The 26,299-nt window shown below is 38.2% G+C and overlaps 1 protein-coding gene across 5 annotated transcripts in view; it reads left to right on the forward strand.

Annotated features, from left to right (window-relative positions):
- The window catches only part of anks1b (ankyrin repeat and sterile alpha motif domain containing 1B), a 298,928-nt gene that overhangs the window by 184,473 nt on the left and 88,156 nt on the right, over positions 1 to 26,299 (forward strand). For 4 of the 5 annotated variants that reach the window (XM_028451136.1, XM_028451140.1, XM_028451138.1 and 1 more), the window contains exons 14-17: positions 4,402 to 5,039; positions 7,931 to 8,053; positions 15,275 to 15,344; positions 17,639 to 17,745. In XM_028451136.1, the coding sequence (XP_028306937.1) occupies positions 4,402 to 5,039; positions 7,931 to 8,053; positions 15,275 to 15,344; positions 17,639 to 17,745 (938 nt within the window). Of the gene's footprint in view, positions 1 to 4,401; positions 5,040 to 7,930; positions 8,054 to 15,274; positions 15,345 to 16,881; positions 17,746 to 26,299 lie in introns of those variants that run through there. The other variant, XM_028451141.1, reaches the window with a different exon arrangement.

Below are 26,299 nucleotides of genomic sequence, written 5' to 3' on the forward strand. Positions count from 1 at the left end.
TTTCTGTACTACAAATAATAATAATAATAATAATATTTAATAACAAACTTGTGTTGGTTACCTGATTGACTTATACTTGGTCCAGCAATTTAAAAGAAGATAAGATAGGATAGTATTTTATGTATTTATACATCATACTTTACAATTATATATGTACTTTATATAAGTAATAAGACTATCTTATGGCATTTTTCGTGTGTGTGTTTTTCTCGCGCCGCACTCACCTCGCTGTTGTGTGTTTTTAGAGATGCCCCAACTGCAGGAGTGGAAGTTGTAATTTTTCAAAATAAAACACCCATAAATAAAATGCATATATATTATTAAAAAAAACATTGCATCTTGGAAACTTTTATTCCTTTAGTTTGCCAGCATGAGAATATTATTCTCATGTGAAATATATTCGTCCCTGTTACGACCAGAAACCATCTGAGGAACACTTCTTCACACACGCACACACACACACACACACACACTGGTCTGATTGCCATGTTTATCAGCCGTTCACTTCCCCGAAGGTCAAAATCACTCAACTTCTCCTGACAAAAAGAGGATCCTGTGTGTCGGCAGCCTCTGTTGCCATGGATACAAAACAGTTCACCTGTTGTCACGAGTCCTCATTTCTACCTCCAGAAGAAAGAGTTGCACGGAGAAAAATGTAGGAACTGCAAAATAACACAAAGTCATGTAACCTTTAAATGTCGGCCCATCTTTTGTTGAACCATGTCTTATTTTTTATGTAACAAAAATATATTTTCAAGTTCAAACCCCAAAAGAAAAGATATATAACGACTAATGTGTTGTTTGAGGAGAGATTTATTAGTTTTTAACACGATGAACCTCATGATCATGTAATAGATGTCAGGTGGTAAAGCCTTGATGATCCCACTGACCTCTCCGCCTCCTCGTCCTGTTCACCCTGTAAAACATTCACTATTATCCATTATGATGAACTTTCAGCTTGTGTAAGAAATAATGACATTTTCAGTCCACACAACGCTCACAGATGATGAGTCATCTGTTCAACCCTCATTACCTGTAGACTGTTAATGTGCCTGTTTGCTGCTTTTAAACCACGCATTCAACACAGCGGGGCGGCAAAAAAACGCAGCACTTAAAAGGAAACGGTTCTCTGGATAAACGACACTGTGAAGAGCAGCATCATGCACACTTTAAATCATTGTCATTTCATCAGTCACTTTACTGGGAATAACATCTGCCCTTTTTGGATGGAAGACTGTGTGTGTGTGTGTGTGTGTGTGTGTGTATATGTGTGTGTGTGCGTGCGTGCGTGGGGCAACAATAGTGCAGTAACCTCAGCAGTGGTCTTCAGTGTTTGTTTTGTGTTTATTTGATAGATGAACAAATATTGATGATAATTAATGCCCACGCATGTTTTTACGTGTTTGTTAGGAATTCATTAAGAATAATTCATCATGATTTGTCTGTTTTAGACAATAACAAAAAAAAAAAAGATCTGAACATTTTCTATGCGGTTGTAGAGGTATTAAATGTGTCCTATGGCACTCTGAGGGTTGAAACATGTTGGTCAAAGCTCATGAATTAACAATAAATTAGATTAAATAATTAATCAAGTAAATAATTAAGTAATGTATTTGATTTAGCTTTATTTTTTTAGGAAATAAGAAAAAATCCACATTAATTCTATTTATTTATTCATCTTTTTTTATCTACTTAAGTATTTATTTATTTATAAAATGAGAATAAATCCACGTTAAGAGTGTTTGTTTATTTATTTAAAAAATGAGAATTAATCACCTTCATTATTTTATTTATTAAAAAGGAGAATGAATCCATATGAACTGTGTTTAGTTATTTTCCTCTTTAAAAAATCAAAATAAATCCACATTCATTATATATAATTTTTTCCTCTTTAAAAATATGACTGAATCCACATTAAATATATTTATTTATTTAGTTATTTTTCTCTTACAACAAAACCCACAGTAAATATTGCACACTTACTTATTGCCTTACCTGAAAAAAAACCCCCAAACTAACTTTGTATTAAATTCAGTCTTCAGGAGTTTTTATTAGTTGAGGAAAAGGTGAATTAAATGGATCAGATGTTTTGACATTGTGCATTTGTTAACTTTTTTTAGTGTTTATAATGAAAAGTTGAATAAAAATGAGAAGATGAATCGTAGCCTGTATGTGCGCTGAAATGGCAATATGTTCACGTAGATCTTATTACAACGAGACGAGAAGTACAGCGTTATCATATAAAATTTCACTGCTATACAATAGCATCAATAATAAAATAACATTTAACGCTGCTTTCAAGTTTTAAATTCATATCACACATGAACCAAAAGTGAAAAAAAAAACCATGGTGATGTTTGCAATCCACTACACGCTCTCTACGTCTGTCGGTGCATCATCGCCCGTCTCTCCACGTCTGCGCTGTAGTCCCTCTGCCACCTGGTCGCCCGCCTGTCTCTCACCTCGGGTTCAAACCTTGTCTAATCTCCACTGGTTTGTTGTTCACTCATTGTCCCACTGTGCTCCACCACTTTCAGGAAAGCTATAAATAAACAACAGCCCAGCTGCTCCCTGTGGAGATAAAGCTATAACCTCAATCTCTGAACAAGATAAAGCTGTAGACTACAAGGTTTGTCATCATGAGTTTATAAACAGCAGCGCTCCACTGGAGTGGGATAAATAATCAAGGTGGAAGAATGAGTAATGCATGTTGTGCTTGTTCTTTGTCACATGTGTGATAACACACACACACACACACGCACACACACACACACACACACTGATGCTCAGTGAATGAAGCGTATGTTTCTACAGCTTCTTCCACCTCACCACACACAGACAGTGAGAGGACATTGATGTTTCTGCACAAAAACACAAGTTCAAAGAGTGAAGCCCAGCCGGCAGGTGAAGGACTTATTCTGTACAATCTGCTTCTTAACATAGGGCTGGGCTCATGTGGACACAGGGTCATCTATAAGGGGGAATAAAGAGGAGAGATTTTTGGGGTCCTTCCATAAAGTCAGCAAAATGATGGTCCATTGTTCTATGAATCTGTGATAAACACATTTATTTATTTATCTGAATAATATCCACTGTTATCCAGGTGTTTTATTATTATTTGCTCCATAGTGTCTAGTAGAAGTAGTAGTAGAAGTATTAAACTGGCTAATACTGGCCATGCCCATGACATATTGTGAATGTGGTTAAATTGGCAAAAATAAGCATGAAATATGGTGAAAAGAGGTTAAAAGTGACAATAATGGATCAACATATGTGACATTAGGTGGTAAAAGTGGTGGAAATGGTTTATAAGTGCCAAAAATGTATTGAAAGTGGAAAAAAAAAACGTTATATAGAAATGGAAATAGGAGTAATGTAGCAAAAGAGCATTAAAAGGAGCAAAAATACCCCAAGAAAGTGTGTAATAATAAGTGATAATATGGCACGTTTGGTGTAGTGGCAGAAAAAAGGGTAAAAATAAGCAAAAATTGACTTTAAAAAAAAAAAAAATAAATCTTAGTTTCTTATAGAGATCTGGCGACCCCCTCCCAATGTTTCGCGACACAAAATGGGGTCCTGACGCCAAGTTTTGACAACCCCTGCCTTAGAGGGCAAAAAATTAAAGTGTAGCATATTGATCAGCCGTTTGTTAATAAAAGTGCCTCTGTGGCATTTTGCACAAACAAATTTAACCCACAATTGTATTTCTGGGAAGACTTTTTCAATAGATAGGCTTTATTTTAGACTCGTAGTAAACAGACAATATATACAGACCACATAAAAAAGAATACACTAAAAGAGTACATCAGTGGGAAGTAAAAAAAAAAATCAAGATTACGGGTTTTTGTTATTTAATGCTCATTTTTGATGTCATTTTTGTTGTACGTTATTGTTGTCATTTTGTGTATTTTTCTGTTTCCATGTAATATTGTTGTCATTTTGTGTATTTTTTCTGATGGTTTTTTTGCATGTTATTGTCATTTTCAGTTTTTTTTGGAGTCTTTTTGTGTGTATTTTCCTTGTCGTTTTGTATATTTCTCTTGTCATTTTCATTCCATTTTCTGTTTTTCTGTCATGTGTCAGAGATAAAATATTGAGATGATGGGTTTTTTGTCCGTATTGCCCAGCCCTATTAACATGTATTTCATGGTTCTATCGTTCTTTTCACAGCTTTGCCTGTCATGTGTGTTGTTGGGTTTTTAAATCCTCTTTTCCCTCATTGTTTTGTTGATTTTCTTCTTGTATGAGCAAATCTCTTTGTGAGCTTTTACAATCAGTGCCAGTTTTTATGTCTAATTGTTTGTGTGGTAAACTGTGGTCTGCTGGTATCAGTATTGTTCCAGGAACACATGAACAAACAGGCTGATTGGGTTTTGAACATGTGTGTTTTTTTCTCCACAGACGACGGGCCGTACCAACGAGACCCTCCTCCTCCTCCTCCTTCATGCACCTCCAAGTCAAACGCTCCATCAGAGGAGCGAAGGAAGAGCCACATTCCAGAGGAGTTTGCAGGCCTCCTTCATGGATCCTCTCCGGCCTGTGACCCCCCCGACACGCCTTACCAGCTCTACAGCACCAAACCTTTGAAATACCCTCCCACAGACGCTAAGAGCAATCTGCTGCAGACCCCAGACTTTAACGTGGTGATCGGAGCACCAGCCAATCAGAGCTTCAACAGGACGACCACCAGCAGCAATTCGTCCCCTCAGCGCTTGGTGAACGACCCCCACAAGCCACAGGTGGTGTATCGGACCGTCTTCCACACAAAGGTCAACCAGGACCAGGCGCCACCAAAGAACTGCGAGCGGTTGGATCGGCCCCGTGGATGGTCCACGCTGGGCCGCCCCCCCTCCTCCTCAGGACACAACGGAGAGATTCCTGAGTCAGGAAGTACAGCCAAGGACGGCCCCACTGGGTTGGAGGAGAGGGCCTGCACCCTGGGGAGAATGAGGTCCATGCCGCGCAATGTGTTGGACCTGCAGCTGTCCAAGACTCTGTCCAAGTCGGACTCCAACCTGGTGTCTGTGTCTCCCATACAGGTGAGTCAATGGCTGTGTTGGAAATGTACCACTCCGTACTACACACCACACTCAATGAGTATAAACTGTCTACTATATACTATAAATATGATTAGGAAGATGATCGTTCCCTCTGAAGTATACTTCCAAGTTTCCCAAGATGCATTTCAATGACAAAAACCTGAAGCACACTGAGGCTGAATATCTCTGTTGATTCTCCACCTTTGAGAGTTTAAACATTTTTAGAGAGAAAGTGACAAGTAGAATATCAACATGTGCTCATTTGACCCATAAAAACTCATGGAAACACATTCCATGCTGACATTTTGAAGATTTCCGGAGACCCTCCATTGTGCTTTTAACTAAACTCCAGTGCCCGTATTCACAAAGCATCCTAAGGCTAGAAGTAGCTCGTCGTGATGTCACTCTTAGAAAAATATCAGAATTCCTCGAATTTTAAGAGTTTTCTTAGAATTTTTCCTTGTTAAGATAAAAGTAATTCACAAAGCATCTTAGGCCATCAGAGAGTTACTGTTAGGAGTAGTGAGGAGGACTTTTAAGAAGCATAAACATGTCTTAAACAGACAGAAACAGAAAGAAAGACAGAGAACAGAGAGATATTCTCTGTTTATTGACAGTGATTTAATAAGACGCTACTGGCTTATATTTATTAGGGGGCCAAGCCCGCGGGGCCTGGAGACTGCGTATGTAAGTTTACCAAATTTGGTGGGTATGACCTTGGGTCGCTCTTGGGGCCGTATCTCAAAGTTAATCGCGATTGGTCAAAGTGGGCGTGGCTTATTACAACATTTTATTACAAGCCCGTCATCCTTCGTGATGTACTTCCATGGACTCCGCAAAACCAACTACTGCTTGTAGTTGTAGTTATTATTATTATTATTATAGTGTTTCTGGTTTGTTTTAGTTTTTCACACCATCCACCAAGTTGTATTGTTTTAAACTCTAACTGGCAATAAAACTATTCTGATTGTGACTTTTCTCACACAGCGTAACGTAATAGCTGCCTTGTATTGCTGTGCCATTTGTTCACTCCCTTGCTTGTGAGCTCTAATCTCCGCCCTTGCTTTGATTGCAGTAAGTAACAGCGCTTCACACTCGTACCTTGTGCCACACAGGAGAGGGAACGATGCATTGATTAGTAGGGCCAGCGATCACAGTAATCACTGACAGCTGTGTCTGCCCCACCATTAATATCAAATACATAAAGCGGTGAAATTACCAACGTGGACAGTTGACAACAATAAGTAAATCAATATAATAATCGCCATGTGAATGAGGTTTAAACATTTTAAGCTGTGTACAAATTATTTTAATTTTGCTGAATTAAATTCATTTCATGATTACACATTTCTTAATGCAGTCCAAGAAAGATCAGTTGATTTTATGCTCCATTCATTACTAGGAGCACAGAGCGCCTTCCCCTTTCTCTAACAACCAATCACAGCTTTTATCAGACTGCATCATACCCAGCAACAGGGTCAACCACACCTCCTCATTAAGATATACATTTCTGTCAATTCCTTGCTCAGAGTTGCTCTCGGAAACTTCTTGAATCACTTTTAAGCTAAGTTTTTTAGCTTTTAGGCTAAGTTAGGAGCTCTCTGAGGGGACTGAGAAGCTTTGTGATTACGGGCACAGATTCCGACCCCTAATCAACCATATAAAGCATTTTTTTCACAGTGGGGGCCACAAGAAAATGTGACTTTGTGATCTGAGGGCCACGTCATCAACATTCCTGTCAACATTTAGAATATTGACTGATATGAGAATCAATACAGGAAAGAAGAAATTGACTTTTTTTGGTTAATTTTTGATAATTTGTGTGTTTTTATTATGTATGTGTAAATGTGTTTTAATTGTCTATTTTAGTAATGTTATGTATTTTTTTGTTTTTACATTTAATATTTTTCATTTTGTGTGTTTTTGTTGTTTCATGCCCGTTCTTGTCATTGTTTTTGTTTGTGTTGTCTGTTATTGTTGTCATTTTGTGTATTTTTCTGTGTTTTCATGTAATAATGTTGTCATCTTGTGTGCTTTTGTTGAATTTTTTGCATTGTTATTGTCATTTGGTTTGTTTTTTTTGTTGTGTGTTATTGTATATTTTTCTTGTCATTTTAATGCCATTTTCTTTTTTTCTGTCATGTGTCAAATTAACTTCTTGAATTGCAATTTTTAGGGCCTCATAAAATTAGACTGAAGCCCATTTGTGGCCAATGTCTGACATACAACAATCAACTAACTTTTATTTTTTGGTCTATGAAACTCACTTGTATTTTGAATAAAATCCAACCATTTTGTTCTGGATGTAATCATGACTATTTCCTAGTAATGTTGGTGATGTTGGTGTTTGAAGAGTATTCAAAGCTTTGAATTGGACTATAAACACTTCCAAGGTTGAGGTTTCCTCGATCACCCACTCTGTAAATCTGATGGCCCCGCTCTCCAAAACACAAAACATTCAAAGTATGTTTGAAAAACTCAAATCGAAGCCATAATGGGATGAGAAAACACAAGTGTCAACGTCTCCAAGCACGTCTGCGTGGTTGCTAAGCAGCTATGAGAGTGTTCATTTTATTCTTTGATTGATCATGATGAAAGGTTTCTGCTTTAATAAAAGTTGGTGTTGCCATAGCGCTGCAGGCGGATGCATCCTCTGTTTACTGCCACTTGTGGATGTAATGATGTTTGCGTCCTTCTGTATGATGTTTCTGTCGATTAAAGTGGGCCACACTGTTCCCGGTCAGACTCTGATTCAGTGTAAATTAATCATGAATTAATCAATTTATCTGTTTGATGGGAACAGACATTTATTTCAGCTTTGATGAAGACTGTGAGAGATACAGCTTTGCTTTATAATTCATGAGCTCACTGTGGGTTTTTGTCGACTCAAGGAGGAGCACAGTCGAGCTTCTGGATGTCGAGGCCAAGGCCCTGGGAGCCCTTCCACAGGAGAAGGTGGCGGCACTGGGGGACGACTGGAGCGAACGCCCTCCTTCACCGCAGAGTGGGAAGAGGTACACATTCAACTACAATATTTACATTTCCTGAAGAAAATGCAAGTGAGGATGCAGGTGCTGGCCTGCGTCACACTGCTTAGGCCTAGCATTAGCATTAGCCTAGCATTAGCCTAGCATTAGCCTAGCATTAGCCTAGCATTAGCATTAGCCTAGCATTAGCACTTACCTAGTATTAGCATTAGCCTAGCATTAGAACTAACTTAACATTAGCATTAACATTAGTCTAGCATGAGCATTAACCTAGAATTGGCACTAGCCTAGCAATAACATTACCCTAGCAATAACATTACCCTAGCAATAACATTACCCTAACATTAGCATTAACCTAGCATTAACATTGGCCTAAGAATGACAATAAACTAGCATTAGCATTGGCTTAGCAATATCATTAACCTAGCATTAGCATTAACCTAGAATTAGCGCTAACCTAGCATTAATATTCACCTAGCATTAACACTAATTTTGTATTAGCATTAACCAAGCATTAACTCTAACCTAGCATTAGCCCAATATTAGCATTACTCTAGCATGAGCAGTAGCCTAGCAATCACATTAACCTAGCATTAGCATTAGCGTAGCAATAGCATTATCCTAGCATTAACACTGTCAACACATGCGTGTAGACTACGTCACTTCCTTCACTCGCAATCCTTACAACAGAGCTGATATTTGAATGTAAACTGACCATATGACGTTTGTTAAATATTTTAATAGTACACATTTAAATATGTGACTATTAAGTGGTGTTTTTAATTGTTAATAAAAAAAAAATTTAAAAAATGGATAAAAACAAAATACACAACATTGTTGATCAAAAACCAAACAGAAAATAAGGTTAAAAAACCAAAATAAATTGGAATTCACTCAAAACATAAATTTCTAATTATTTTTAAATAGCAGGGTTTCAACCTTTTAAATAGTGCACGAACTGCTGTAAAATAGGCCGACCGGATGTAGACGCGTTGGATCCGGTCCGTGAAATGATTGGGCACTATGTAGCACAATCAAAAAACACGCACTTCCCTTTTTTTGAGGCAGTGTGCTGGATCAAAAGGTCCAAATATGCTAAGAAAAAAGGTCTGCACAACTGCGTGGTTAGCGCCCAATTTCAGTTTTAATTTACACCAAAAAACTGTGACGTTTCGGGCTGACAAACACTAAGCTAGCACTAGCATTAGCCTAGCATTAACGTTAACCTAGCAACAACATTAACCTAGCATTAGCTTTAACACTAATAGCCAAGCAATAGCATTAACCTAGCAATAACTAACATTAGCAATAAGGTTGAATGTATTATCTGAACATGCTAAAGGTTGAATGGTTTGTAATTTGTAAAGATTTGGAGGTAAAAACTGGAGCAGCTCCTCTAGTTTAAGCACCTGTTTACTATAAACATGGGATCGGAGCTGAAAAGTCAATGCAGTTTCACAAAAAGTCTCAAAAAGTTTAGAAGTTACAAATTATAAAAGTACAAGCATAAATCTCTGGAACTTTCTGAACATTTCATAGCTTATTTGTCCGAATTGGACAAACAGTGTAGGAGGAGTTAACGATAGCGATGTATCCTCACTAATTAATACTCAAAGGAGAACCTATGTTCAGGTAGAATGAAAACAGACTTTTGTGCTGCAGAGGAAGGCTAAAGTTCTGCGTCCACAGCAGTTAGTCTCATCCCCGTGTTCAGTGTTCAGTGTCCGCTCAGTTACTGCAGCAGAGAGAAGCTTAAGTGCTAATCCAAAGTGCTGCCTCATCGATTCTCCTCTGTAATGTGCACTAGTGCTGCAGCAAACGGTGCATATCTGACATAAAGCACATTTTCTATAGACACTCGCTAGGCTAAGTAAAGGATGTGTGTTTTGGACCATGTTTAGATTGTACCTCTGCTATTACGCATTTATTATGTTCTACTGAATATATCTACATAACCTTAAAGCCTGATTGAATGTAGGACATTCATATGCCATGAATCAAATTCCTTTTATTTTTTTGCCTTATATTTTAACTAGGGCTGTCAATCCATTAAAAAAAATTAAAAATACTAATTATTCTCACAATTGTCTAATAGATATTATTATATTATTTATTTATGGAAAATCATGAAATTAATGTAGAATGAACAAACAAAGTATATTTAAATTCAAAGCCCAATTTAATAACTTTCTTTCAGCTTTGAATGAACTCAGTTTCAAGCTTTAGCAAAAATAAAAAAATATTTTTTTATTATATCCACAAACAGAATATAACAAAACCCAGACATATATAATTTATTAAAGTGCTGGCTCACCACTTTGCGATTAAATATTTCAAGAAAAGAAGCTTTAAACTTGTTCCATGAACAAAGGTTCATTAATATACTGTAATATCCACTGACATAAATAAACACTAAATGTCACTTGGGGGGTTTCTTGATATTTGTCCTTGAGTATCTCACTCCTGCAGTGTAGCATAGTCTCAGTTGGCTGTTTTACTCTGAGATGATGTGCCACGGAATAAATTACTTCTGTGGTACAGTAGTTATATTTGGCTCTGCAAAGTGTGCACACGACGTCAGTCCACTTTTTAACGTCAATGTCTATGGCTGCATACCCAGGGTTAGGGTCAGTCAACATCGGAAGTAAACAAAACTGTGTTAATGTTTTATAACGAATTAATCTTAAATAAATCGACAAAATTAAGAGTTAATTTTGTCATTTTGACAGCACTAATTTAAACTAGTATTTCTTTTTATTCAAACTGTTAATGGTGAGGCCGCTTCTGATTTTTTAATTTATTTTTTTTTTTTTTACGCTATTTTAAAAAGTTTATTACTTCTGATTAGGGGTGTGACAAGATCAAATTCGACGAGATTTCTTGTCTGTCTCGCAAGATTTTTTTTTATTTTTATTTTTTCATTTTTTTTATTTTTTTTGTGAGCTATCCAAACTTCTATTTGTGACCTGCGGGGGCAGTAATGCGCCTTTGCTACGTCTAGCAGGGTAAGGAAAAGAAGAAGAGGAGGAGGAGGAGTCACTTTTAGTTCTAGTAAAAATTTGTGGAAGAAGAAGTTTATTAACAGATAAAAGAAGATAGCTGTGTAGTTGCAGCATGTTGTTAAAGGTGCAGTCCGCTACTCTCAGATCCCTCTTTCCCTCAAGGAAGAAGGACGAAAATCAGCCTGTTTGTGTAGAGTTGCTCAGAAAGTGACTTTTCAGAGGCTAAAACTCTGGAAAATAGGCGAGTTTGGAAAAATAAACCTTAAATACTATGTTTTTGGGGTTTTTAGAACAAATGGAGATGGGTGGAAAAAATAGTATGACATGAGACCTTTAATACTTAATATGCAAATAATTGTAATTAAGTTCAGATAATTGACTTTGTAAATGTAATTGTCATGAAAATTCTATAGAAATTGACAAGTATAATTTAATGCAAAACTGGGGAACCATGTTACAGTTCTATATACAGTTCTACACATATGTAGTTAACAATTATTCATATCAAGCTTTCCACATTTTACCATTTAAAAATATTGAAACCTATATTTTCATTCATTAGGTAGCCTATTGCCAATAAATTAGATGATATATTTGTTTTTTTTGTGTATTTTATGCTGATTTAGGACCGGTTATTATAAGAGATGCTAACAGAAAGCTAACACAAGAGGAAGGTTCACTTTTATTAGGTTATTTATTTCAGTCTCAGTTAATATTAATTATAATTAATTGTAATTAAACTTTAGTAATTGAGAATGGAATTGTAATTGACTATCTGAGGATACAATTTTTGTAATTTAATTGTAATTGGAAAAAATGCTGGTAACTGTAACCATCATTAAATTGTAATTGAACATGGGTAAATGAAAATGTAAATGTATCTGAAAAATGTAATTGACCCCAATCCTCGTTGGAAATATCCAAATATTACGTGTCTTTAAACTCCATCTCCTTGGTTATTAAAAGGTGTTTTAATATTATTAGTATTATGTTGTGTTAACGGTAAGTGATCCAACATGAATGAAAATCACCTCTTCAGACACTTTGTGGCGTTGAATTCTCCTCAGCGATCACGCCTATTGCAACCTAATGAAGCATTTTTGTCAACGTAGCATCAATAAATAAGTCTGTTTCTATTCAAATCCTCCTAATACGTGTGACTAAAACTCTATTTGTATGCACACTTCCCACATTTACATCTACTCGCTCATTAATTCCTCAACACCGCTCATAACTTGCTGATGGTGACGAATTACCATATGGAATTCACCATATTTCCTGCAATTAAGGCGACCTTTCCTGTTTAATTACGTGCTACAGGAAGATAAGGTGAGACGGCTTCAGGGAAACGGTGAGGTTATATGTTAAAACAAACCCAAAGCTGCTCTATTTGTAGCACATGTTCAGGAAAGATCTGCATTATTGGCAAAGTGATGAGTCGCCAGGGACGTCTAAAATAGGCAGTGATCTGTAGGTAGGTATATACTCATTAGTGCAATTCATAACATGAAAATGTGCTTTAATCTGGTGGAAATGTGCTCATGTTTGCTTTTTACTGTCAATAGAAAAGTGCTGCGATGCTATAATTTATCTGTAATCTGTTTAAACTCTAGAAAGAAAGAAACACTTTTACTTAAAGTTTCCCCTTCAAAATATTCTTTGTTTAGCCAATATCAAGGGTTCGATATTACAAAAAAATTCCTGTGGTTTAATCTTTATTATTAACAAGTGTATTGAAACTAAATTGTAGCTTTGGGAAAGCTACATAGTAGATAAAGACAAACACAATAAAATGTTGTTTGCACAAGAATGTAAATTTGCATTAAACCTCTAGTAAACTGGGAACAAAAAACAAAACAAAAACATAACCACATGGAAATTCAGGCTGCGTGAGAAGTAATTGGGAAAAAAAAAAAAATGCATCAGGGCTTTGGGAGTTCTGTTAAAATGATCCTCAACCCAAATGACAAAGACAGTTTAAGTGAAAGACTTTATATGTAACCTGCTGTAAGCTGCAGATGCAATAAAAAGTGTTCCGTTCACGTAACGCCATCTGGTTTGATGAGGTGAAAGGCATCCGATAGTTCCCATGGTAACGTAAACTTCCCCGTTTTAAGGAGTCTTCCTTGTGCTCAGCTGGACGGTATACGTCTATCCTAACTTCCAAGAAGCTCGCACGTGACTAAGCACCAAAATGTCAGATTTTGATGATATTTCACCAAATACGAAGAGTAATATCCTGACGTGACGACAACATTATATGTGAACGCTGATTGCCTGAAAACTCCAAAATGGCGACGCCCACATATACACACGTATTACGTGTATTTGAAGCTAAAACTTCATAGAAATGAAGTGTTATTATTGAGCTTTAGAGTGATCATCAATGATTATACTACATTGCTGGATGATTTCCTCTTATTGTGCTAATTTTTGTCCTGTACTACTACGATGGCTAACTTCTTACCAGGCTAAATCACTGTGGTGAACACCTAACCTGGTCGGGAGCAGGTTAGATAGATAGATAGATAGATAGATAGATACTTTATTCATCTCCAAGAGAAATTCACAGTTCCAGCAGCTTACAGGTATGGGAACACAGGGGCATGCAGGGAAAGTACAATGTAAAAATTTAAAAATTTAAAACAGTGCAAGAAAAGTACTAAGGTAAAATATAATGGTCTAAAAACGAAATACAGTATAGTTATGATGTGGATAAGATGTGAGCGAGTACTAAAGTCCCGCCTCCTGACCAATCAGTTCTCTTGGAAAATGACCTTCCCCATTGGTTCAGATCTGACAGATTATTAATGGATCAATTCAATCCTTTCATTTATATATTTACATTTATATCAGATGGACTGATATACAGTCAACTGATGAAGCGCTCTCCGTATCGGATCAGATTAAGTCACTGTGATATAAATTGCTCTCCACTCTAATTGTGATTGGTCTGACTTTGCATTCTCCACCCCGTCACAGGAGCACACACGTATTCTGTCTGAAATCACAAGTTAACTTGTTTATATCAATCTTCGTAGGACAGGGGCTCTCTGATGGAGAATGTTTGGTTAGGTGAAGCCCGCTAACAGAGATATTTTCCAGATTTACATATCCAGTTTTGTAGTACAGGCCCCTAAATCTGAAGTTTGAAATACTTTATTAATCCCTGAAGGGAAATTTGGGATTACACTATGTTATTAAAGTAGTCTTGCAGATGACAGCAGGTGTATATTAAATTGTGTCAGTTTGTAAGCATGTTTTGAATGTATCAGACTTTGAATAGTCAGGATTCCATGATCCGTGGTGTGTGTGTGAGGTGAGTTAGCAGGTTAGCTGCAAGTTAGCTGTAAGATAGCTGCAAGTTAGCTGTAGATTAGCTGCAAGTTAGCTGTAGGTTAGCTGCAAGCTATCTGTAGGTTAGCTGCAGGTTAGCTGCAAGTTAGCTGTAGGTTTGCTGCAAGTTAGCTGTAGGTTAGCTGCAGGTTAGCTGCAAGTTAGCTGTAGGTTAGCTGCAGGTTAGCTGGTGGTTAGCTGCAGGTTAGCTGTAGGTTTGCTGTAGGTTAGCTGCAGGTTAGCTGTAGGTTAGCTGTAGGTTAGCTGCCGGTTAGCTGTAGGTTAGCTGCAGGTTAGCTGCAGGTTAGCTGTAGGTTAGCTGTAGGTTAGTTGCAGGTTAGCTGTAGGTTAGCTGCAGGTTAGCTGCAGGTTAGCTGTAGGTTAGCTGCAGGTTAGCTGTAGGTTAGCTGTAGGTTAGCTGCAGGTTAGCTGCAGGTTAGCTGTAGGTTAGCTGCAGGTTAGCTGTAGGTTAGCTGTAGGTTACCTGTAGGTTAGCTGTAGGTTAGCTGTAGGTTAGCTGTAGATTAGCTGTAGATTAGCTGTAGGTTTGTTGCAGGTTAGCTGTAGGTTAGCTGTAGATTAGCTGTAGGTTAGTTGTAGGTTGGCTGTAGATTAGCTGTAAGTTAGCTGTAGGTTAGCTGTAGGTTAGCTGTAGATTAGCTGTAGATTAGCTGTAGGTTAGCTGTAGGTTGGAGATGGTGGCACTGACATTTATGAAACTATGAGTATCTTCTTCCCTGGCCTCTTTAAGTCTCTATTCATGAGGAGGGAGCCACTGACATTGACCATAATCATGCTGTATGACACTTGAATCCAGAAATAGGGGTTCATCTTATTCCCTGGAAATGACTTTCCCTCTTTGCACATGCTGCACTCTTCTCTGAGTGCCCTCTTTCCTCCATTTGTACAGATTGACAAGATTATGAGCTCCATCGGGGCAGGAATAGGAGGAGGATTGGACATCAAGGATGACGCTTCAGGTAAACGACACACTCATAGTGATTGATTGATTGAGTGTTTGTTTGTGTGGGGACACACACACACACACACACACACACACCTTCAACATAAGGTTACAGCGTTAATTCATTTAATATGATAATGACTGCAGTAACCGAACAAAGCCCGACCTTCAATAAGTGAAAGATAACAATTTCAATCAGAACCAATAAATAAAAGATAAAATAATAGAAACAATAATTTAATTAAAGAAAATTATGTTGTAATAAATGTATTAACTTGTGTATTGTTTGATTGCATATTGAGCTATAAACAAAATAATTGTGTTATTTTGAGTTCCTAAAATCTAACCATGTGTTGGGATTGCATGTAAACGTCTATGAAAGGATCAAAACCAATGTATTTAGGTATGAAGTAGTGTTGATTATTGATTATTGTCCAACTCTTGACATTTTACTCCCAAGTTTTTCAATTTGGTTTTATTTTTTACGTCACAAACCACCACTGTTGGCCCCGACCCCTGTATAAGAACTAGCACCTGTGGGCGAGTAGGTTGGAGCTATAGTGAGCAATGAGTAGCTAGTTAGCATAGCATGGGTTGTTCTTTGGAGATTTAAAAATACAGAATGGGCGTGTCTTAACTACTCGCCCATAATCAATGCATTTCATTCATAACCTCAGGGTTTAGATGGATCGTAACACATGCACACACTAGAGAGCAAACATACACAGACCCTTTAATACCAGTACCAGGGAATTGGCAGAGGATGGTGACGTGAAATATGTCCACATGGTCAATCAAGTACAACAAAATCAATGCGGGGAAGATTACACCTGAAGATCAATATCCTATGTGGAAGGATGACCACATGAGGAAAATAAAAACATTGAAGCAGAAAACATGTTGAATTCTACAAAGACTCTCAGTTTGAAGAACAGCAGCCAAACAAAGCGTACACAGAGCCACAGATACCCAGGAATAGGCAGACGATGGTGAATCAAGTGCAACTAAATCAATGTGGAGAAGATTACACCTGAAGAATGGAAGGATGACAACTTAAAGGCAACTAAAAGCATTGGATGTTTGAGAGGATTATTGAAAAGTCAGGAGAATAGAATTATACAAAAACTCTCAGTTTGAAAAGCAGTCACCACATAATGGCTGAATAACTGTGGTTCAGATAAAGCTTCAGGGAAGCCGAATGTGGTTAAAACACATCAAAGTCATTGATATTTCCCAAACGATTAGAAATTTATGAACTCAACTCAACAATTAGATGTAAAACAATCTGTTTTAGAGATACCACTGTCACTCGATCTGTTAGTTTTTTTCACCTGCGTACCTTGAAATGCACCACCAGTCGTCTTTATTTACTGCATTCACCCCTCCCTTATTAAATCCTCCACCTCCAGATCTCCTCCCCTTCCCAAAAAAAACCACCTCTAACCATGGTTACCACAGGGAGAAGTGTTGCTGGTGTCCTCCTCTTTCTACTGCATACGTACATAGGCAAATGCAGTGTGTGTGTGTGTGTGTGGGTGGTAGGGAGCTCAGTTTGCAGACAAAGAAGCCAGAGCTGTGTGATGGCTATTATCAGCAGAGCAAGGCAGATATATGTAGAGAGAGGAGAGTGTGGATCAACACTGAGGGGAGATACTGGAGGGAGGAGAGGAGAGAGAGACGGAGCGTGGATGGAGGCTGCAGGAGCATACAGATGAGAGTGGGAGTACTTGATAAAGAGAAATCTACAACACAGGCAGCTCTCTCCCTCTCTCTCTCTCTCTCTCTCTCTCTCTCTCTCTCTTTCTGTCTCTGGCACACGCACCAGCTCAGGGAAGCATTCAATGAGCGCAACAGCTGAAAAGCGGACGGACTCGTCTTTGCTGGAGGATTTTTAAATTTCTTCCAGCATCTTCTCCGACAGGATTTATTCCCCCCCCAGGGCAGACCTTTGGTTTCTGGATACAACTTCACCCTCCTCCCCCTCCCTCCTCTGTGCTGGAGTCAGTGAAGTCTCCATCTGGATGCCTTCACCTCCACTTTGTCTTTGGCACCTTCTCGCACACTGACCCTCTCCATCCCCTCTCCCATGCCTCTAGCATAGCTTTCCTCACCCTTTCCCCTTCCCTTCCTCACCTTCCTCTCCTCCTGCCTTGCTCAAAGACTCCTCAGAAAGCATGGCGAGCTCCTTTGACAGCCACTTCGCTCGCCATAACATGATGTGGCAGTGCCAGCTGTCTCAACCGGACTGCCGCTGCTACCGCGTGGACGGCTACTCCCTACTCAAGCGTTTGCCCCTCCACCCCCTCATAGGTCCCCGCTGTCCGCTGCAGTCCGTGGGCCAATGGTTGGACTCCATCGGTCTGGTCCAGTATGAAAATCACCTGCTGGCAAATGGCTTCGACAACGTACAGTTCATGGTGAGTGTTTGCACCACAAAACAACTGAAAAAAATGTGTTGTTGATGTCTTTGTTTTTCATGATTTAGCTTTTATTCTGCATCCTTTCCTTGTTTCTTCTTTCCAATACTGTGCAAAGTCCTCCTACGCACACAGAAATGCCCCCACCATGTTGAATAATGTTTTAAAAAAGAAAACAAATCTGGCTTTGGCTGCAAGCTTGGTACATTAGCAAGAAATGAGGCTGATTTGAAGGTTTGAAGGTGGGAATGAATGGAGCGTTCAACCACCTGTAGCCCTTAGAGCAGCTCTAGCGGCCGTTTCCTTTCCTCTGACGTCGGAGGAGACACTCTTTTGATGTATGGTATGCTGATACATAGAGGAACAGGAAGTTAGCCAACAATTTATTGGGAAACGAGGCAGTGGAGGGAACCTGCTGCAGTTGCAGAGATGATGTTTTCTCTGCAGCTGTGCAGGGATCTCAAATATTTCATTTTTAAAGCATCTCTGAACATATAAAAGCACATTTTTCCACATTTGATTAATGCCGACTTAAATAAGCAGACAATTGACAGGTAGATGTGCTTGTTGTTGACAGAAGTCAATGTTAAATTCCTCATTTTTCTCTGTGTGTGACCTGCATCTCTTCTATTTTTGTTGCCCCGGCAACCGCATGAAATCACAAGAATGTCTCTATGCATTTCACCCACACGTGGTCACTGTTTATCCACATTCAATGCTTCAGGGAAATATTGCAAACCAACCGTTTAGTTAGTGTGTGTGTGTGTGTGTGTGTGTGTGTGTGTGTGCGTGTGTGCGGGTGTGCGTGTGTGTATGTGTGTTTAATTATTTTCTTTATCAAAAGCTTTGAATTCAACCTTCTTTGTTCTTTTCCTTTCGAGGCCAGTTCATTAAAATTCAAGCATGAGGATTTGATAAGAAATATTCCATTCCACCAAAAAAAGAAACAAAAGCATGAAATTATAGAATAATTTAATACAGATTTATATCATGTTTATTACAATAAATATTCCCACAGCCTCCTCCTGGACACCGTCTGAGAATAAACCTCATGAGATGCTGAAGCCATCACAGCTAGCTCCTCTTAGTTTAGAAAACCAGCAACAATCCTACTGAGTAATTCCAGCAAGATTATTTTTGTCTTCTTTTTTATAATATGTTAAGGTTTCACATTCCTCAGGAAATCCACTTTGATCTCCTGAATAACATTATTCAAAAAGAAGACAAAGGACACATCAAAGCAATCAGCAGACGCCTCTGACGAAGACTAACAGTTGTCAGTCGAACCATGTCAGGAGATCAAAGTGGACTTCCTGAGGAACAGTTGCCTGAATAAATGAAACCATAACATATTAATCCTTCCAAGTGTTCAACATAGATGCTATTTTTCCAGTAATTAGTGAGGATGTCAATAATTAGCGGAAATCAAAAGCTAAATTTCTGTTTTCTTAAACTTTGTCAACTCACTTGTTATGCAAATAAGGTCCAGTTTTATTAACTAAGGTATCGAAACGTTATCTCGTTATATCCAGGGCATCTGTGCTATCTTCTGGAGTTTTTGAAAGTGTAACAGTTATTAATTATTGGCAACAAGTAATTCAAATCTGGCAGCAAAATCAATTCATCTGGCAACCCAAATTAGATTACTAGAACAGTGTGTTTCAGCTCACGCATTCTTCTCACTTGCATTTTCTTCAGGAAATGCAAAGCATCTCATTTTTATTTGAAATTCATAATTTCTATGAATCATCTAAATCCATTGAGAAAATGTTAGGGTGTGTTTGGTACCTTATGTCAACAGGAAGCTCAGCATTAATAAATCAACGACTGGCTGAATATAAAACGATTTCGACCAATAGAAATGCTCGTAGCACATAACTTTCCAATTTAAAAGCGAAGTGGTCAGCTCTCAGTACGATCACTGTAAAAAAATAGGTTTTTAACAAAATATCAGGAGACTTCAGTGCTAGATATGGACAAAAGTGTTGAAAACGAATTAAAATGGGACTGGCTGGATCAAAAAGTCAGTGTACAGGTAGAAAAATGGGACAATGAGATAATGAAACACTTGGACAATTTCTGAAGAAATGGGACGTGGTTGGGAAAGCTTTTTGTATTTATTGAATGTGTTACATTACTGGTTCATGCATCTAAAGTCTAAAAAACACTCACGTGCTAAAGCTAGAGAGACAAGTTAATGATAGAGTTAAAGAATTTAAAGAGGAAGGCAGTGCAGAAGTTAACAGCAGTTGCTGCAAAGAGGAAGAAACTTTCAAACTAGTAGAAGTACAAAGTGTGAACTGTAGAAGGTGTAAATAATACGCATTGAAGAAAACAGAGGCCAACTATCATATTCAAAACAGTTAGTTGACTTTTTATTAGATATTTTTGGCTTCTATATTTTTTTTGTGACCACAACCACTCTCCAGCTGAAAATAGACGTTCCTTTTTCTATCACTTTTCTCAAGCTCCAAACCTTATTTCTATGGCTGAGGAAACAATTTACTGGACTGAAAATGTTCCTCATTTTGTTGTCAGATATGGATGGAAGTAGACACAGTGTGCTTGGCTGTCAGACTAAGTGAATTGGTTGAGTGTCCATCAATGATGATGCTTTCTCTGGTCGTCCTGATCATTTCCCACTCCATCAACGCACAATTTACCTCCTCCCCTTGATGCAGGAGTCAGGACCCTCCCCTACCATTTGATAGCTATTGTAAAAGTGCCCGAAAGAAAATAAATAGTAGGTTAAAGCAGTGGTTTTCACCCTTTTCAGCCTTCAACCCCCAAAATAAATCTGCCATAGACTGGGGACCCCCACTGTACCTGAAGGTGGTTGAACACAGACATGAACATAAAAGAACAGTCATGGGGCGGTGTGTAGCTCAGTGGGTTGAGCGCTCGCCCCATGTATGGAGGCTGTAGTTCCTCACCTGCAGCGGGTCCAGGTTCGATTCCCGGCCTGGGACCCTTTCCTGCGTGTCATTCCCTGCTCTCTCTCACCCCCTTCCTGTCAAGCAACTGTCATATAAAGGCCACTAGAGCCAAAAAAAAATCCTTTAAAAAAAATAAATAAATAAAAAATAAATAAAAGAACAGTCATGTGGACACAGGATCATCTATAAAGGGGAGAGATTTTTGGGGTCCATCCATAAAATCAGCAAAATAATGGTCCATTGTTCTATGAATCTGTGATAACCACATTTATTTATTTATCTGAATAATATCCACTGTTATCCAGGAAGTTTATTAGTATTTGCATCATAGTATAGAGTCATCTTAAAGATATAAATCCTTGTTTTTAATCAGAAATATTATGGGTTAAAACTGACAAAAATGGTGGAAAAGGTGGTGAAATGGGATTTTAAAAGCCACAGAAATTGGTTAAAAGTTGCTAATTACAATGGGCAAAAACAGACAGAAAAAGTGGTAAAAAGGTTTCAAATTGTCAACATTGCGTTAAAAGTGACAAAAATGAGAGCGGCGGGGTTGGGGTAATGTAATTTTAAAAAGTAGAAACAATGAGTTTAAACTGGCAAATACTGGCCATGACAAATCATGAATGTAGTTAAATTAGCATAAAATAAGCATGAAATATGGTGAAAAGAGGTTAAAAGTGATTTTAACATATGCAACTGTAGGTGGGAAAAGTGGTGAAAATGTCTTGAAAGGGGAAAGAATGTGCAGAAAAGGCATTGGAATTTGATGGAGTGGCAGATATTGGAGCAATGTAGCATAAATAATTACCAGATGAAAAAATATGCCAAGAAAAAGTGCTGAAAATAGATAAAATATAATAAGTTTGGTGTAGTTGCAGAAAAAGGGGTAAAAATAAGCCAAAATGGGCTCAATTTGGTAAAAAAATATTCTTTGTTTTTTGAAGGCATCTGGCGAACCCCCCCCCCCCCCCCCCCCCAGTGTTTCATGATCCAAAATTGGGTCCTGACCCCAAAGTTGAGAATCCCTGGGTTAAAGGAATCATAAATACATGTACAAACTTATTTATGTAGGATACACTGTGCAAAAAGCAACACGGTACGTTTCTTCCACTAAAGTAGGATTTCTTACAGGTTTTGCTACTTTCATATTTACCTGGTCAAAATTTTAAAAATCTTAAATAAGAATGTTAAACAGATGATTATAAATCATTATTAAGTGAGCAGAAAGAATCTCCATGTGTTGCTATGATTGAAGAACTAAATTAAAGTGAAACACCTTCACACTGTAACTACTGGTAACAACTATTACGTAACATAACCATCCTTTTTGATAAAGGAACTCGTTTTTTTTCTTCCTTCTTTTCTTTATTATTTAATTGGCTGCTTTTAGTCCAGCTTCCTCCTGACCACAGCAGCATATTCTCATTCACATCTACTTCACCTTTTTTTTTTTTTTTTTTTTTTTTTTGCCAATTCATCTGAGAGATCAGAAGATTTTCTGCTCTCCTCTTGGCACGAAGAGATTCCCAATTGTGTTCTCCTCTCCTACAAAAAGCTTTCAGGTGCAATTAATATTAAAAGGATCAGCGATGAAACAGCCCTTCAAACCCTCGCTGAGATATCAAAGTCTCTTCTTTGTCCCTTTTTTAAATGTGTCCCACTTAATGAGTGGAGCTCTTAATATTTCTATTTATTGTTCCCTGCAAAACAGAATAACATTTGATCTTATATGACCTTTACAAAAAGTCTGTTTTCATTACAAATCTGTTAACATAGCTGAGACACACAGGGCAGGTCAAAACGGACAAACACAGCCATCAATCTATTTATTGTGTTTGCTTCCAATGAATATTTCATCTGGGCAGATCAGCTATGGCATTAAATGCAAATAGAGCTTCCAGCTTCCTTACAGGGAAGAACATAATCCTCATGTCAATTTAACACAATTTACTGCCATTTTTAGCCCCAAATGCCAAATAAATGTTGTGTTTTGTCAAAATATTTTAGATTTTTGTAGTATAAATGTACCAGTACTGTTTTTTTATAGAACATAAAATGTGTTTCATGTATTAACAATAAACAAAATATGTGCACATTTATTTAAAAGATAATAATTGAAGTACTTTTTTGCAGGATTTTGTAACCATTGAGACAGAAATCACACTTCACTGTAATACATCAGTGCATTATGTATTCATACACTTATATATGAAACATATATATTTATTGGTGCACATTTGAAGTTGTACACTTTTGTAATGATGCATGAATATTTCTCTTTTATTATTTCACGGACCCCCAAGCTCCGGCTAGAGGAGCCCTGGGGGTCCTCAGACCCCAATTTGAGAAAAGTGCATCTCTAAAGGTGCCCAGTATGTTTTCTTAAAATAAAGCGCAATCAGCTAAAATGCATTGAGTAGTGAAGTAGTTTCACAAGGTCTGATGTGGTACGCTGACACCTAGTGACCGGGAGTTTGCGCGCTATGCATATGTTAGCGCAATTTTTATCAAAAAAGATGATTAAAAAAATCTATTTGGTCATTTTTTGGATCAATACGATAATCGCGCGGTGAAATATTGTGATATATCACCAAATCAGTTTTTTCTTACACACTTATGCTGCGTTCACACCGGACGTGGCACTAATTTTTGTGACGCATGCTCCGCGCAAAAGCTTCCGCTGGACCGAAAAACGTTTTCCCCATTTTCGCCAACTAGACTCCCTTTCTTTTCACCATCACCTATGGAGGACCCCAGTAAAATTGATGCTCTTTACCTTCTGTGGAAGCTGAAGAGCAGTCAAAACGCTTGACGCCGGCGTTCCTGGATTCACCAGGTTAACCAGCGACGCATCCAACTCCAACAGTGAGTTTCACTGTTTTCTTCAGGAGCTGCACCAAATTAACCTGGCAAGAGCCAGATTGATGTGTAGCTCCTCCCTCTAACTCAAGTTCTCCATCAATCTGAGTCTGTGTCTGGCGAATCCTTTCGGAAGCAGGGAGGGAAACGAACAGAATGCTTGAAGCTGATTGGGCGAAGCACCTGTCCACCATGATTTGTTTTAGTCAATCACACGGTAACAAATGATGATGATGTCATCGGCATGCGCCTCAGAGACGTTGCTACAACAACAACAAGGCTCCACTTTGCCGTCTTTAACGTCCAAAAATGCACAAAACGCCTCTCGCTGTTGCTCTTTCTAAAAGGAAATGCTGGATTCTTCTAAAACTGAGTTTATAGCAGCTTAGACGCGTTCATCTTCCTGCGTCGACATCTTTCTATTTTGATTCGCAGCTATGCTAATAGCGGTAGCCCAGCTAGTTCCTCTCCTCACAACTGTGCATGCACCGGTTTTGCTTCGGTGCTTCTGCCTTCGTCACACCCGGATATCCTAAACTATAACACGGCCTCACGACCGGTTCAGTTTCAGTTTGTTTGTGAACACCAGGAGAATCCATCTTGCCGGCAAGGTTAGCACCAAATTCTCCAGTCCAGGTAAAAAAAACTGGCCGTGTTGTAGAGCTCCGGGTGGCCACGATTATTTTCTCCTCCATGCTGAAATGCGTGAAAAAAATGGTGTCCGTGTTGACGGCCTGACATCATTGACAACAAGGACTTTAATTGGCCTTCGCGCCTGCGCGTCACACAAAACAATTGCTGGAGTTCAATATTTTCAACTCAGACGAATGACACGGAAAATCAGGAACTTGCATGCCGCGACCAACGTTCTTCGCGATCAAACCGCATCGGCCAACAAGAGAAGAATTTGCCTCTTACGGCGTCTATCCCATTGACTTTGTCTGTAATCTGGTCGTGCAAACATTTCGTGACGCGTCCAGTGTGAACACAGCATTAGTATATACTCATTGAGTTTGTATTGTATAGTACGGATTGTGCCATTTCAAACACAGCCAGTGTTTTAGTTTAATCTAGTTAAAACAGAATTATCTTGGATTCAACTGTGTGAGCTGCTTTGCATATATATATTTGATTGAAAGTGTTCTAATCCATAATAGATATAGAAACATTAGACATTGGCTGGCTCTACCAACAAGCCATATTACTAGTATACTGTATATAATATATACATATTCTATTCATCCCTTTATTTGTTCTCAGCTCTTTATTACTTTGCTCTTTTCTAATTTCTTGCCTCACTTTAACTTATAATTCAAGGCGTCTCTCCTCTGTCCTTACTTGCACTTCCTTTTCCTGTAATTCTAATTCATTGGTATTTCTTTACAAAGTAGTTCGACTGACATTTATCTTCTTTTCAGCAGCAGATTAGCAGCACTGTGTCTTTGTCAGAGTAATGAATATCTTCATTGGACAGATTAGAAATGTCATCTTTGAATGAAATATGGATACCAATGAAGTTTCTACTTCTAAATTTGTGATTTTATTTGAGTTTGAGTTGCAAAGTGAAATAGATTTACCTTTTTTTTTTTTTTTTTTAAAGCTGCTGATACTTTCTAACATAAACTGTTATTTGCTGCGTTATTCACACCATCAGGCGAGTAAAGTGTTTGCCTTCTGGATGCATTTTTAAAACGATCACTTTCCTGCTCTGAATAAAAGGTCATAAAAACGTCACAACAGACTCTGAGTAACGCACTGAGGTGATTGATTACTAAAATCTTCCAGAAAGCCGACAATGATTTAGTGTTGTTATCGTGTGTCAGAGAAAGCTGCTCCGCCCATTTGAATTCACCTAGCAGCTTTTGTCCTCCACTGAGGGCCTGAGGAGAGAGGCCACGCCCCCTGTAATGACCCTGGTTAGCAGTAAAGCTAACGGTTGATTAAAGTGGATGTGTTAAAATCAATGGGCCCTTTAATTCACATGTGCTTTTCCCTTGTAATTTGTGTTGCAAATTAAAACAGTTGATTATAAATGCTTATTTTTATGGCATAGTTTTAAAGTTGAGTGAATCATCTTAGCGACAAACACACGTATTATACGTATGTATTGTATATTAGTATCGGGGCATATCGTATCGTGACATGCAAATCGTAAATCGTATCGTCAGATTTATGGCAATGCACACCCTGAGTATATACTGTCTATTCTATACTATTGGTATGATTAGGATGATGACCGTTCCCTCTGAAGTATACGTCCAAGTTTCCCAAGATGCATTTCAAACCTACAACGACAAAAACCTGACTCACACTGAAGCTAAATATCTCTGTTGATTCTCCACCTTTGAAAGTTCTGAAAATATTTTAAGTGAGAAAGTGACCAAGTAGAATATCAACATGTGGTCATTTCATCCATAAAACTCACGTATACACATTTGATTCCGATATTTTTGGAGATTTTTGGAGACCCTCTATTGTGCTACTGACAAAACTTCCTGTTAACTTCAAAACAAGAGCCCTATTTACAAAAGTGTTAAAAAAAACTAATGGAAGACAAGTAGAGATGCTTTTATTTTGAAAAGGGGATGTTTAACCTTTAGCTCGAAGCCGGTCCCAGGACGATTTTACGTTCCGCTCACAATGCATCATGAGGCGGTTGAGTATGACCGGTGTGCCCACCGTGCATACTTAAAAAATGTCCTGATAGAGTTTACATACAGGTATTTCTTGCATCCTCAATCTTGTCACACTAGCTA

Source organism: Gouania willdenowi, chromosome 6, assembly GCF_900634775.1.
Source record: "Gouania willdenowi chromosome 6, fGouWil2.1, whole genome shotgun sequence".
NCBI classification, from domain to species: Eukaryota; Metazoa; Chordata; class Actinopteri; order Blenniiformes; family Gobiesocidae; genus Gouania; species Gouania willdenowi.